General features: G+C 39.1%; 1 protein-coding gene across 1 annotated transcript in view; it reads right to left on the bottom strand.

The window, feature by feature from the left end:
- Nucleotides 1-9253, bottom strand: part of LOC109921548 (regulator of G-protein signaling 22-like) — a 104936-nt gene extending 95683 nt beyond the window's left edge. The window contains exons 1-2 of the mRNA XM_048595621.1: nt 9236-9253; nt 7071-7286 (exon numbers count right to left, since the gene is read on the bottom strand). Of these exons, the coding sequence (XP_048451578.1) occupies nt 7071-7286; nt 9236-9253 (234 nt within the window). The remainder of the gene's footprint in view (nt 1-7070; nt 7287-9235) is intronic.
- Between the last annotated feature and the right edge of the window lie 2934 nt (nt 9254-12187).

Here is a 12187-nt window from a genome sequence, read left to right on the forward strand (position 1 = left end):
AGCAGCGACAGGGAGCACGGGCCGAGTCCCGGAGCAGTGACAGGGAGCACGGGCCGAGTCCCGGAGCAGTGGCGAAGCAGACCAGAGCCGGAGTGGCGGCTGAGCGAGTCCTGGGCAGAGACTGGCACATGTGCTGGGGCTGGCGAGCACAGACTCATGTTGGAGAGGGACTGGAACTTAAGTACTTATGGTCACTTTTATAATCATTCTGGACTTTTAAGAACTCTGTTCCCATGCTAATCTTTCTTTTTTTAACTCTGTAACAACACTTAAAAGTGTCTGTACCTAGGTACCCTGTACCTAAATGGCGCCTAAAGGAGACATTACAAACTTTTCACTGCACTCAATGGAGTGTATGTGACAATAAAGGCTATTCAATTCTATTCTATGCTGATTGCTATGTCCATGAATTCAATGAGGGCAATTATGTGGATTTATTGCTAGAAAGCAGAGAAAGCAGATTATGATGTGAAATAACTGCAAGAAGGCTGGTATCTCATCACCCTTTATTTACACTCTGACTAGATAGCATACAGCCAGTCCCTAGCCTCAGGAGACTCTCTGATTCTTCTGTTTATGTCTGTCAGCCAGGGCTCCCTGATTGGCCCAGGTTAAAAGCCCCAATCAGGAATCTCATACTCAACAAATCCACCTAGGCAACCTCATTCCAGTCATTACATGATGTGTCATTTAATGCTGATTCAATGTTAACCTTGAATTCTTGACCTTGTTAGTTAACTCTGTCCTAAATATACACAGCTGAGCATACATTCAGCAGCACAAGGGACAAATGACCAATGCTTTTTCAAGGTACCATCATTCAAATTGCAGTTTTATTGCTTTTTAATTTAAACTTGATCTTGCTGAATTTGTGGAAGTAGTAGGCTATCGGGGGAGTTCAAGAAAATAGGCATTGAGTGCACGGAGTGACACTGGAACTTGGGATCGCAACTGTTGCCATTAGCTGATTGTACAAGGAGTAGGGGATACTTACATTCAAGGTTTTGGGCAAAAGATGAAGGAGAACATGAGAAAAACTTTTATTTTACATTGAGCATTAATGTCCTGTGTTACAACCCAGTTAGGAACTGTTAACATTTAAAGATAAATCCAAAAGAACTATGCCACAAGGCTTTTCTACATTTTTAATATGACAAATCTTATTGTACATAAAAGAGCTTTTTAAAAATTCTTTCATATCTCTAATTGCAAAGAGGACAATTAAGAATCAACCACATTGCCATTGGTCTGGAGTCACATGTAGCCCAGACTTCCTTCCTTAAAGGACATTAGTGAACCAGATGGGCTTTTCCTCAACCGTCACTTCATGGCTGTCACTAAAATATTAATTGCAGACTTTTTAAAATTCAAATTCCAGCATCTGCCAGAACATTACCGGGGTCTCAGAGTTAATAGTCCAGCAAAAATACCGCTAGGCCATTGGCTCCCCTTCTAAACAAAGCAAAACAAACTAAACAAATACTTTGTGTCTGTCTTTCCAGAGGAAAATACTAAAATTCTCTCAGAAATAAAGGGGAATCTAGTGCTGATTTTAAATGATGTACAGGATATTAACACTAACAAAAGAAAAGTGCTCAAAAAGTTAATGGGATCTAAAGTACATAAATTCCCTGGACCTGATGATACACATCCTGAATATTGAAAGAGGTGACTTGTAGAGGGGTCGTCATCTTTCAAAATTCTATAATCTCTGAAATGCTGCTGGCAGATTGGAAGATGGTAAATCAAATTCTACTGTTTAAGTAAGTAATGGGAAAGAAAACATAGAACTACAAACTTGTTAGCCTAGCCTATAATTAATAGAGTCATTGAGTCATAGAGTCATACAGCATGGAAACAGACCCTTCGGTCCAACTAGTCCACACCAACTAAAACTAGTTGCACCTGCCTACGCTTGATCCATTCATGAAATTATTTCTTATTCATGAACTTATCCAAATGTCCTTTAAATGTTGTAATTGTACCTGCATCCATCACTTTCTCTGGCAGTCCATTCAACAAATGAACTACTCTCTGTGTAAAAAATGTTGCCCCTCATGTCCTTTTTAAATCTTTCTCTTATCTATGCCCCTGGTTTAAAACCTCCTCACCCAAGGGAAAAAGCCCTTCTCATTCACCTTACATATGCCCCTCGTGATTTTATAAACATCAGTACGATCACCTCTCAACATTCTATGCTCCTGTGAAAATAGTTCTGCCTTTCTAGTTCAGTTTTATATCTCAAACGCTAGACACAGAGAAAATAATTCATAGAATCCCTACAGTGTGGAAACAGGCCCTTCGGCCCAACAAGTTCACACCAACCCTTGGAGCATCCTACCCAGAACCCATACACCCCTGAACACTACAGGCAACTTAGCATGGCCAATTCACCTAGCCTGCACATCTTTGGACTGTGGGAGGAAACCGGAGCGCCTGGAGGAAACCCATGCAGACACGTGGAGAATGTGCAAACTCCGCACAGACAGTCGCCCAAGGCTGGAATCGAACCTGGTTCCCTGGTGCTGTGAGGCTGCAGTGCTAACCACTAAGCTGAACCACTAACCACTAACCACTAATTGTGGGACTGGGCAGAGCCAACATGAATTTTTGAAAGAAAAACCTGTTTGACATATTGTTGGAGTTCATTTTGAGGATGTAAATATTGGAACATATAAGGGAGAACAGGTAGATGTGGTACATTTAGATTATCAGAAGGTTTTGAATAAGATCCCAAATAAGAGGTTAGTAAACAAAGTTAGCACTCATGGAATTAACAGGAATATATTGTATGGACTGAGAATTGATTACGCCAGGTAGAAAACAAAGTTAGAATATTTTAGGTCATTTTCAGGTCGGCAGGTTGTGACTACCGGGGTACCAAAAGGATCAGTACTTGAGCCCCAGCTGTTCACAATCTATGTTAACAATTTGGATGCGTGTATTAAACACAATCTTTCAAAGTTTGCAGATGACAGAAAACGAGGTGGGAGTGGGAGTTTTAAGCAGGATGCTAAGACACGTTGTGGGGATTTTGACAGGCAAAGTGAGTGGGCAAAAATCTGTCAGGTAGAATACAATGTAGAGAAAGATGACATTTTTCACTCGTTGGTAGAAAAAGAGAGAGACAGCGTATTTCTAAAATAGAGAGAGCTTGGGAAGTATTAAACTTCAATTGGACTTTGATGCCTTATTCATTCATCACTGAAAGTTAATATTCAGATATAACAAGCAGTTAAGAGGGCAAATTATATGTTGGCATTTATTACAAGAAGTTTTGAATAAAGGAGTCAAGATGCCTTACTGCAATTAAATAGATTCTTGGTGAGGCCACAACTGGAGTTAGGGTTAGGGTTAGGGTTAGGCACTGTTGATCTCCCTATACTTGCCGTAGAAAGAGAGCAAAGAAGGTCCACCAAACTAATTTTTGGGATGTAGTGAGTGTTCTATAAGAAAAGATTAAATAGACTGAGCCTATATTTTCTGGAGTTTAGAAGAATGAAAGGTAATCTTATTGAAACATAAGAGACTCTTGCATGATTGAGAGAGTACATGAAGGAAGGATTCTTCTACTGGCTAAGATGTCTAGAACCAGAGAATGCACAGTCAGAATCAGGGACAAGTTGCTCAGGACAGAGATGAAACAGACTTTCTCCACTCAGAAGTTATGGAATTTTTGAAATTCACTGCTCCAGAATATAGCTGGAGGATCAGTCATTGACTGTATTCAAGACAGAGGTTGATAGATATCTACATATTAAAAACATTCAGGGATAGAGGATAGTACAGTTTTCACTGAATGGCAGAGCAGGCTTGAAGGGCGGAATTACCACGTCCGGTGCTCTTTTTAAAACAGGTTCTTATGAATACTATTATCTTACCAATATGGTTTATAACTATATGCTATATATTCAAGTTTCCTTCCTAGATCACTCAAGAATTCTCTAAGACACATCAATCTTAAAGTTAATGACTTCTGTAAGGAATATCCATAAGTTTAACACAGTCCTCTGGAGAATTTGCCTCATTTCCAGCTACTCTCAAAAGTAAAACTTTCATTTACCAACTCCTGACCATAGATGCTCAATCCCTTGTTCTGGTTATTTTTCAATACTTTCCAGGTAATCATCTCATTACTTTCTTTAGCAGTCCAACATTGAGACCCACTGTAGATTTGTCCACTGGTGTCAATCTAAGCTATCTTCCACAGTAAACACAGAAAATGCTGAGGAAGCTCCACAGGTGTGGCAGAATCTGAGGAGAGAGAAACAGAGTTAATGTTTCGAGTCCAATATGACTTCTATAGATCTCGTCCTCAGTTCTGAAGAAGAGTCATAGCAGACTTGAAATGTTAACTAAGTTTCTCTCTCCACAGATGCTGCCAAATCAGTTGAGTTTCTCCAGCGTTTTCTGTGTTTCTTTGGAATTTCAACATCTGCAGTATTTTACTTTTATTTAAGCAACCTGCCAGCTCTATTCCTCAAAATTCACAGAATCACAGAATCGTAATGGCGCAGAAGAAGGATCTTCGCCCCATTGTGCTTGCTCCGGTTCTATTACCTAGTGTCAATCTCTTGCCTTTTCGCCATGACGATGCACATTATTTCTATCCAGGTAATCATCCAATTCCCTCTGGAATGCCTCAATTGAACCTGCTTCCACCACATTTCCAAGCAGTGCTTTCTATACCCTACCTACTCACTGTATGAAAATGTTTATTCTCATATCACCCTCACTTCATTTGGACATCACTTTAAATCATTAAGCCCTCTCATTCTTTCTTTCTTTTACAAGTGGAAGCAGCTTCTCCCTACCTACTCTATCCAGCCCACTAACAATTTCGAAAACCTCTATCAAATTTGCTCTAAGCCTTCTTCTCTCTGAGGAGAACAGTTCCAACTTCTTCAATCTTTCCTCATTAGTAAAATTTCTGCTTCCTGGAACCATTCTAGCAAACCACTTCTGCATTCTCTCCAAAGCATTCACATCCTTCCTATAATGTGGTGCCCACAACTGTACGCAATACTCCAGGTGAGGTCTAACAAGCGTTTCTATAAATTCAACTTCACCTCCTTGCTCTTGTACTCCACGTCCCTATTAGCAAAGCTGAGATCACTGCATGCTTTGTTAACTGCTCTCCTCACCTGTCAATGTTCTATGCATACATACACCAGGTCCCTTTGCTCCTGCATCCTCCTTAGAATTATGTCCCTACTTTATATTATTTTTCAATATTCTTGTGACTAAAGTGCATCATTTCACACTGCTCTGCATTGAACCTCATACGCCACTTATTCACCCACTCCACCAACTTGTCAATGTCCTTTTGGAGTTCCACAGTTTATATTTTTTCCAAGTTCATTGTAATCTGCAAACTTTGAAATTGTCCCTGCACATCAAGATGCAGATCGCTAATACATATCAAGAAAAGCAAGGATCCCAATACCAACCACTGGGGGACTCCGTTACAAACCTTCCTCCAGCTGAAAAATATCCATTGGCCATAATTCTCTATTTCCTATCATGCGGCTACTTTCGTATCCACACTGCAACTGTCCCTTTATACCATGATCTATAACTTTCCTCACATGTCTGTTGTGTGGCACGGTATCAAATGCTTTCTAGAAATCCAGGTATATCACAGCAACAAGTTCCTACTCTCTCTGATTCAACGTTACCCTCATTGTGTTATCTCTTCAAAAAACTTCAGCAAGTTAGTTAAATCACGACTTCCGCTTTAGAAATCCATGCTGATTCTTCCTAATCAACACACATCTCTCCAGGTGATAACTTATTCTATCACAAATATTTGTTTCTAGAAGTTTCCCTACCACCGAAGTTAAACTGACTGGCCTATAATTCCTGGGATTATTTTTATAGCTTTTCTTGAACAAGGCCATAATGTTTGCAATTCTCCAATCTTCTGACACCTCCCCCTGAGTCTGGAGAAGACTAACTACACTCTTATTTGCAATCTGAACACACTGGTAAATTATAGACCTGCCCACACAATTTCTAACCTCACTTCCTTCAACATTCTTGCATGCACCTCATCTGGTCCCTGTGCCTTGTCACCTTTAAATATCATCAACCTATCCAAGGCGTCTTCTTTATTAATTTTTAACTCTTCTAGTAATAAAGTTTATTCCTCTGTCACTACTGCCTGGGCAGCATCCTCCTCCTTTATAAAGACAGATGCAAAATATTCATTTAACACCTCAGCTATGTCCCCTGCCTCCGTGTGTAAATCCACCTTTAGGTCTCTGATCTGCCCTAATCCTCCTTTAACTACTCTCTTACTGTTTATATGCTTTGAGAAGACTTTGGGATTTTTGCTTATATTTGTTGCTGGTCTTTTCTCATAGTTCCTCTTCCATTCTCTTATTTTCTTTTTCACTGCTCCCGTTCCCCCCTGAAATCTTCAGTACTCCTGTTCATTCTCAATTGTGTTCTCTGTCTTACACCTATCATAATTCACAATTCAAAATGAGACTAAGCCCCATCTTCAATGAACATGGTCAATGACGACAAAGCTTCCTTAGCTTCCTGTGCAGTCCTGTCTAACTCTCCATAATCTTGGCTAACTTTCCTCTGTGACCGACAAACCACACAAGGTCCAACTGAAAAGCATATTTTAATAACCTTAACTATACAAAATAATCTTTCCATAACTAAAGATCATCTTTGAAACATTAATGCAAACCACGAACTCACAATAGCTGAAAATCGATGATCGCCAAAGTGATGGAAGCAGAGGCAATCAATGTTTTAAAAGGAGATTGGATGGGCACTTGAAAATAAACTTGCAGGGTTATGTGGTCAGAACAGAGGAATGGGAATATCAAGAATGCTCCAAAAAGTGCCGGGCAGCTGTTGGAATAGTTATAGTTGGAAGATCATGCAATGAAACTTCTGGAACAATAGAGCTGGTAAGACTACTTCTAAAATTTGGGCTATTTCTGGATACTTAGAAAAATCACTTTATAACAGGTGTGAATTAATGACTATAAGAAATACACTACTGAGAGATGTAACCAAAGACATAATGACATTATGAATCATCTGCCTACCTGTGTAGTGAAGGTGGTTTCAAAGTTCAAATCCGCAGCAGTGAGGTTTCGTGGAGGATAATTCATTTTAGATTTGACTGTCACATTGTAAACAGGGTTCATTGGAGTTAAAGAACGTTCCAAATTTCTCAACTGTTTTATCAGATTTCGCTTGGCATTATCTACAATTTCAAATGCCTCAGTTTCTTTGTTAAAACAAATTGGCTTTGGAAACTCCTGTGAAACAAAAATGAAGATGATTTAATGCAAAGGTAACTCAATAATTATTTTCTTCCAAGTAGGCTGCCAACTCTCACCCAGGTTAGTCATAGTATCTCAATGAAGGAAAGACATTTCCCTTGTCATTATTGGGAACCAATGAGAAAAAATAATGGGGCATTAATTTAAAAAAGAAATAAAAATCTTTGTTTATTTGTCCAAAAAAACTATTGGAGAAGGGATGAGAGACTATTGACTGGATGAGACAACGTGGAAAATCTTGCAATGAAACCTGTGGAACAACACAGTTGGTAAGACTACTTTTAAAATTTGGGGAAAATCCTGCATTCCTATTTCTTGATATGTAAAAAGGTTACTTTATAGCAGCAGTGTGTTTGATATCATGAACAATTCAGGGATTAAGTGTCAAATGTCTTTGTATCATGGTGTAATATACTTTCATACAAGTAGGGTAACTTTTTAGTATTGAGAGAAATGTAAAGATTATCTTCTGAGAGGTAAAGCACTTCTCTTAAGAAATATATGACAGTAATACTTATCAGCCATCATGAATGATTGAAATAATAACTAAAGTGGCTAGGAACATAGGAAGAATATCAATTAGTTACAGCATAGATAATACATCTAGTAAGGCCTGTTCTACCAAAGAGATAGCATTATTTCACATTTATATAAAGATGCATTCACCAAATATTAATATACAATATTATTGACATTGATTGGACATGTGTACATATCTTGAACTCTTTTCAAAGAACATTTTGCAAAACAAAAGACACTGGCTATAGCAGCAACAATCTTACACTTGCAATGATCAAGCTACTTAGATGAAGGTACAAAGTCTGCTTGCAAAATGAGGACACATGGCCCAGTTTGAGATGTGAAAGAAAGATATTGGACTTGAAAACAGATTGATAGCTTGCCCAGAGCCTTTCCCATCAGTTTCTCTTTTCTCTCAAATCTCTTTCATCAATGTTTGTGATTAGAAAATCTACAGGAAGGCCTTATCACCACAGGCAGAGGATACTAAATACTTGGAGGTTGTGTGCAAGTATATTGGAGTTAGTTTTCGATAAGGGTAGTGGTATATATTTGCACAGTTCAAACCTTTTGTTCATCATCTTTGCACTTTCACTTGAGTAAGTTTTGCTTGCAATAAAATGGTTCTTTATTTGTTGGTAAAGGAATGTGACTGATTTGTTTCTAATACTGGGTATATATAGTTTGCAGATATATGGTAATATATCCTACATTTTTAAATTCAAACGTTGTTTTGGTCATTGGAGGAACAGAACAAGGAAAGGAATCAGTTCACTCCTCCCAACTTGGTATTAACAACAAATATGCTGAGTACACTGCTCCAGCTGGCCATCACCTCTCTTGATCCCCCCACTGTTGTTAAAAACTTTTTCCGCATCCGGCACTAAACTGAATCAGCAGAAATTTTCTCCAATTCAGTATAAAGAAACCTAAAGCTATTACTTTTGGCTCCTGTTCCAAACAGTGTTCCAGATCACTGATGCCATCACTTTTCCAGGAAAGTCTAACATAAAGTCAGTATGTTTGCAACCTTGGTTTGATGGTAAGGCATTAGCGAGGGTGCAGAACAGAGAGTCTCAGGAATGGTTTCAAGAATGAGGAACCCTGGTTAACTAAAAAGGTTGGAGAAGTTAGATCTGTTCTTCTGAAGAAGAAAGGTTGCAAAAAGATTTCACAGAGGTGTTCAAAATCATGAATGCACTGGAAGGATAGCGGGGAAACTGTTCTCATTCTGAAAGAAAATGAAACAGGTAAGACCACCTAGCATTGACCTAAACACGAGAAAAGACAATGGTAACTCCCTTGGCTGTGCAAAATTCTCCTTCCAAAATCTGGAGGTTTGCTCCAAAATTGGAATAGCAGACCCACAGTCATGTAAAATCTGATATGTCGTACTCAAATCGTACCTTACAGACAATGTCCATGATACAACAATAACCATCTCTGGGATATCCTATCCCACCTACAGGGCAGACCCACTAGAGGTGACAGCACTGTACTATCTAGTCAGAAGGAGTTGTCTTAAGAGTCTTCAATTTTGATCCGACCTCATGAAGTCTCATGGCATCTAGCCAAACAAGGAAAGGAAACGTCCTGTTTATCATCTACCACCTTGCTCCCACCCCAATGAATCAGTGCTCCTCTACGCTGAACACTAATTGGAAGAATCACTGAAGATGGCAAAGGTGACCTGTATTCAGGGTGGAGGACTTCAATATCCATTATCAATAGGAGTCCAGTATTATCATTAATAACTGAGCTGATTGTGTTAGGACATAGCTGTTAGGTACAATGACTAGCATACTGTCCTTGTGGAAAAGATGCTCCTCTTCACAATGAGGTACCTGTCATCTTGTGGTGTATCACAACCATTGTGCTAAATGTGATGAATTTCAAACAGATTTAGTAACTTAAATCTGGTCACCTGGAAGGTGCTGTACGCAGTACAGCCCATACGCAGCAGCAGAATTATACTCAGCAGCAAGTTGCAACCTCATGGCCTGCCATACTCCTCCACTCTACCATTACCGTCAACGTGGGAGACCAAGCTGGCACAATGAAGAGGACAGGAGGGCAGCACGATGTATACTTAAAAAGGTGTCCATCTGGTGATGCTACAACATAGGACTACTTGGGCACCAACCAACAAATGCAGCATTAAACACATACGGACAAGTGTTCTCACAACCAAGCAGCCAGAAGTGAAGAGTTTGCACAACGTTCAACATTATTCACAACTCTTCAAACATTGAACCAGTCTGTGTCCATATGCAGCAAGACCTGAATAATGCACAAGATTGAGCTGATAAGTAACAAATAACATTCATGTCACACAAGTACCAAGCAGTAACCCCCAACACAAACAAGAATGAACTTTACCATTGTCTTTTGATATTCAATGGCATTACCATCACTAAATCTCTGCACTTCAAGTATCAACATCCTGGATGTTACCACTGATCAGAACCTAAAGTGGAACAGCTAAATAAATACTGTGGTTACAAACAGCAGGTCAGAGGCTAGGATTTCTGCACGGAGTACCTCACCTCCTGACTCTCCAGTGTCAATCAACAATTCACAAGGTCTAAGTCAAGAGTATGGTGGAATACCCTCTACTTTCCTGAATGGGTTCAGTTCCAAAAAAAACAAAGAATGTCAACACTATCCAGAACAAAACAGTCTGTTTGAATGGAACCCCATCCACTACCTTCACCATTCAGCAACTTCCGAACTCATGATCTCTGCCACCTAGAATTGCACATTAGCAGTTGCATAGGAAGACAACCACCTGCAACTTCTCCAAGTCACACACCATTCTGACTTGGAACTATATTACCATTCCTTTACTGTTGAGTCAAAACCCTAGAACACCCTTCTTAACAGCTCCGGGTGTATTTCTACACTCAAAGAATTGCAGGGTTTTGAGAAAGCAGCTCATCACCAGCTGAGAATGGGTAATCAATGCTGGCCCAGTAGCAACATACAGAGTCTGCAATCTAACAAAAAAAGTTAGGAACAAGAAGCAGAGGGCACAGATTTAAGATAATTGGCAAAATAATCAATGATAAAAGGACAAAAATGTTATATTAAAAAATGTTACAGCAATGTTACGTTACAGCAAAGTCAGGGACTGAGTTGATATTTTCATATTAATCTGTAGCTTTACATAGGAATCCCAGAAAAGGCCTGAGCTTGTGGTACAGCCATCACTTCTCATTTGACACTCCTAAAAATGTGTTGCTAAAAGAAAATAAACTGAAGGAAAATCACTTTTCTGTTAAAAGAAGATTTAATCGGATTGGTTTATGTTCCCAGCCTCTAATGTTTATAATTGGAATAATTTAGATTATCTTGAAGCTAACTGGGCCAAAATTCCTAACTCCCTAACTCTTTCCACCCATCCCCTGCTTGCTGCTTCCCACTTACTGCCTTTTCTGATTAAACTGCTTGACACTTCACTTCACAAACCCTGCCAAAATGAAAATACTTCCTTCGAACACTCTTTAAAGGGAGATTGCTGAATGCTTTATTTTGTCTTTTCTTCCAAGCCTGTGAGATATACACCTCTGATTTATCAAGTGAATTGTTTGGCTTTCTTGAAGTTATTTGCATTTGTAAATTCGTTTTGTCCCTGGTTCTAACAGGGAAAATAAATCAAAATGGACAGCTTTGATTAATTCCAAGGGATGCATTTTTATCTCCATTCTGTCAATGTAGACACAATTAAAATGGGACATACAAACTGTCCGCAAATTTCTGCTTTTTTTAAACTTATTTATAACACTTTACATGTGTTCGAGTTGTTGGGGCCCTAGTCGGATCATTTCTCCTAATGTCTTTCCATCACAACAACATTTTCAAACACTACTAATGTTTCCTTTTGATATGTTGGGACAAAGGATGCTAAGTTGACAATACCTTTTGTGTCTTTGTGATAGTATACTTTTTACAATGGTTTTCATGTTTATTCTTTTTACTTATATTTCATTCAGTGGGTGGGATACTAAATGAATATTTCATGTCAGTATTTACAGTGGAGAAGGACATGGAAGGTAAGGAACTTGGGGAAATAGATAGTGCTATCTTAAAAAGAGTTCATAGTACAGATGAGGAGGTGCTCGAGGACTTAAAATGTATAAAGGTATATAAATCCCCAAGACCTATTCAGATCTTTCCCAGAACTTTGTGGGAAGCTGGGGAAGAGATTGCTGGGCCTCTTGCTGAGATATTTTCAACACTGGCAGCCACAAGTGAAATGCCTGACAATTGGAGGGTGACTAATGTGGTGCCATTATTTAAGAAAGGCTGTAAGGCAAAGCCAGGGAGCTATAGTCCAGTGAACCTTCTGTCAGTGGTAG

This window comes from Rhincodon typus, chromosome 4 (assembly GCF_021869965.1).
Source record: "Rhincodon typus isolate 14 chromosome 4, sRhiTyp1.1, whole genome shotgun sequence".
NCBI classification, from domain to species: Eukaryota; Metazoa; Chordata; class Chondrichthyes; order Orectolobiformes; family Rhincodontidae; genus Rhincodon; species Rhincodon typus.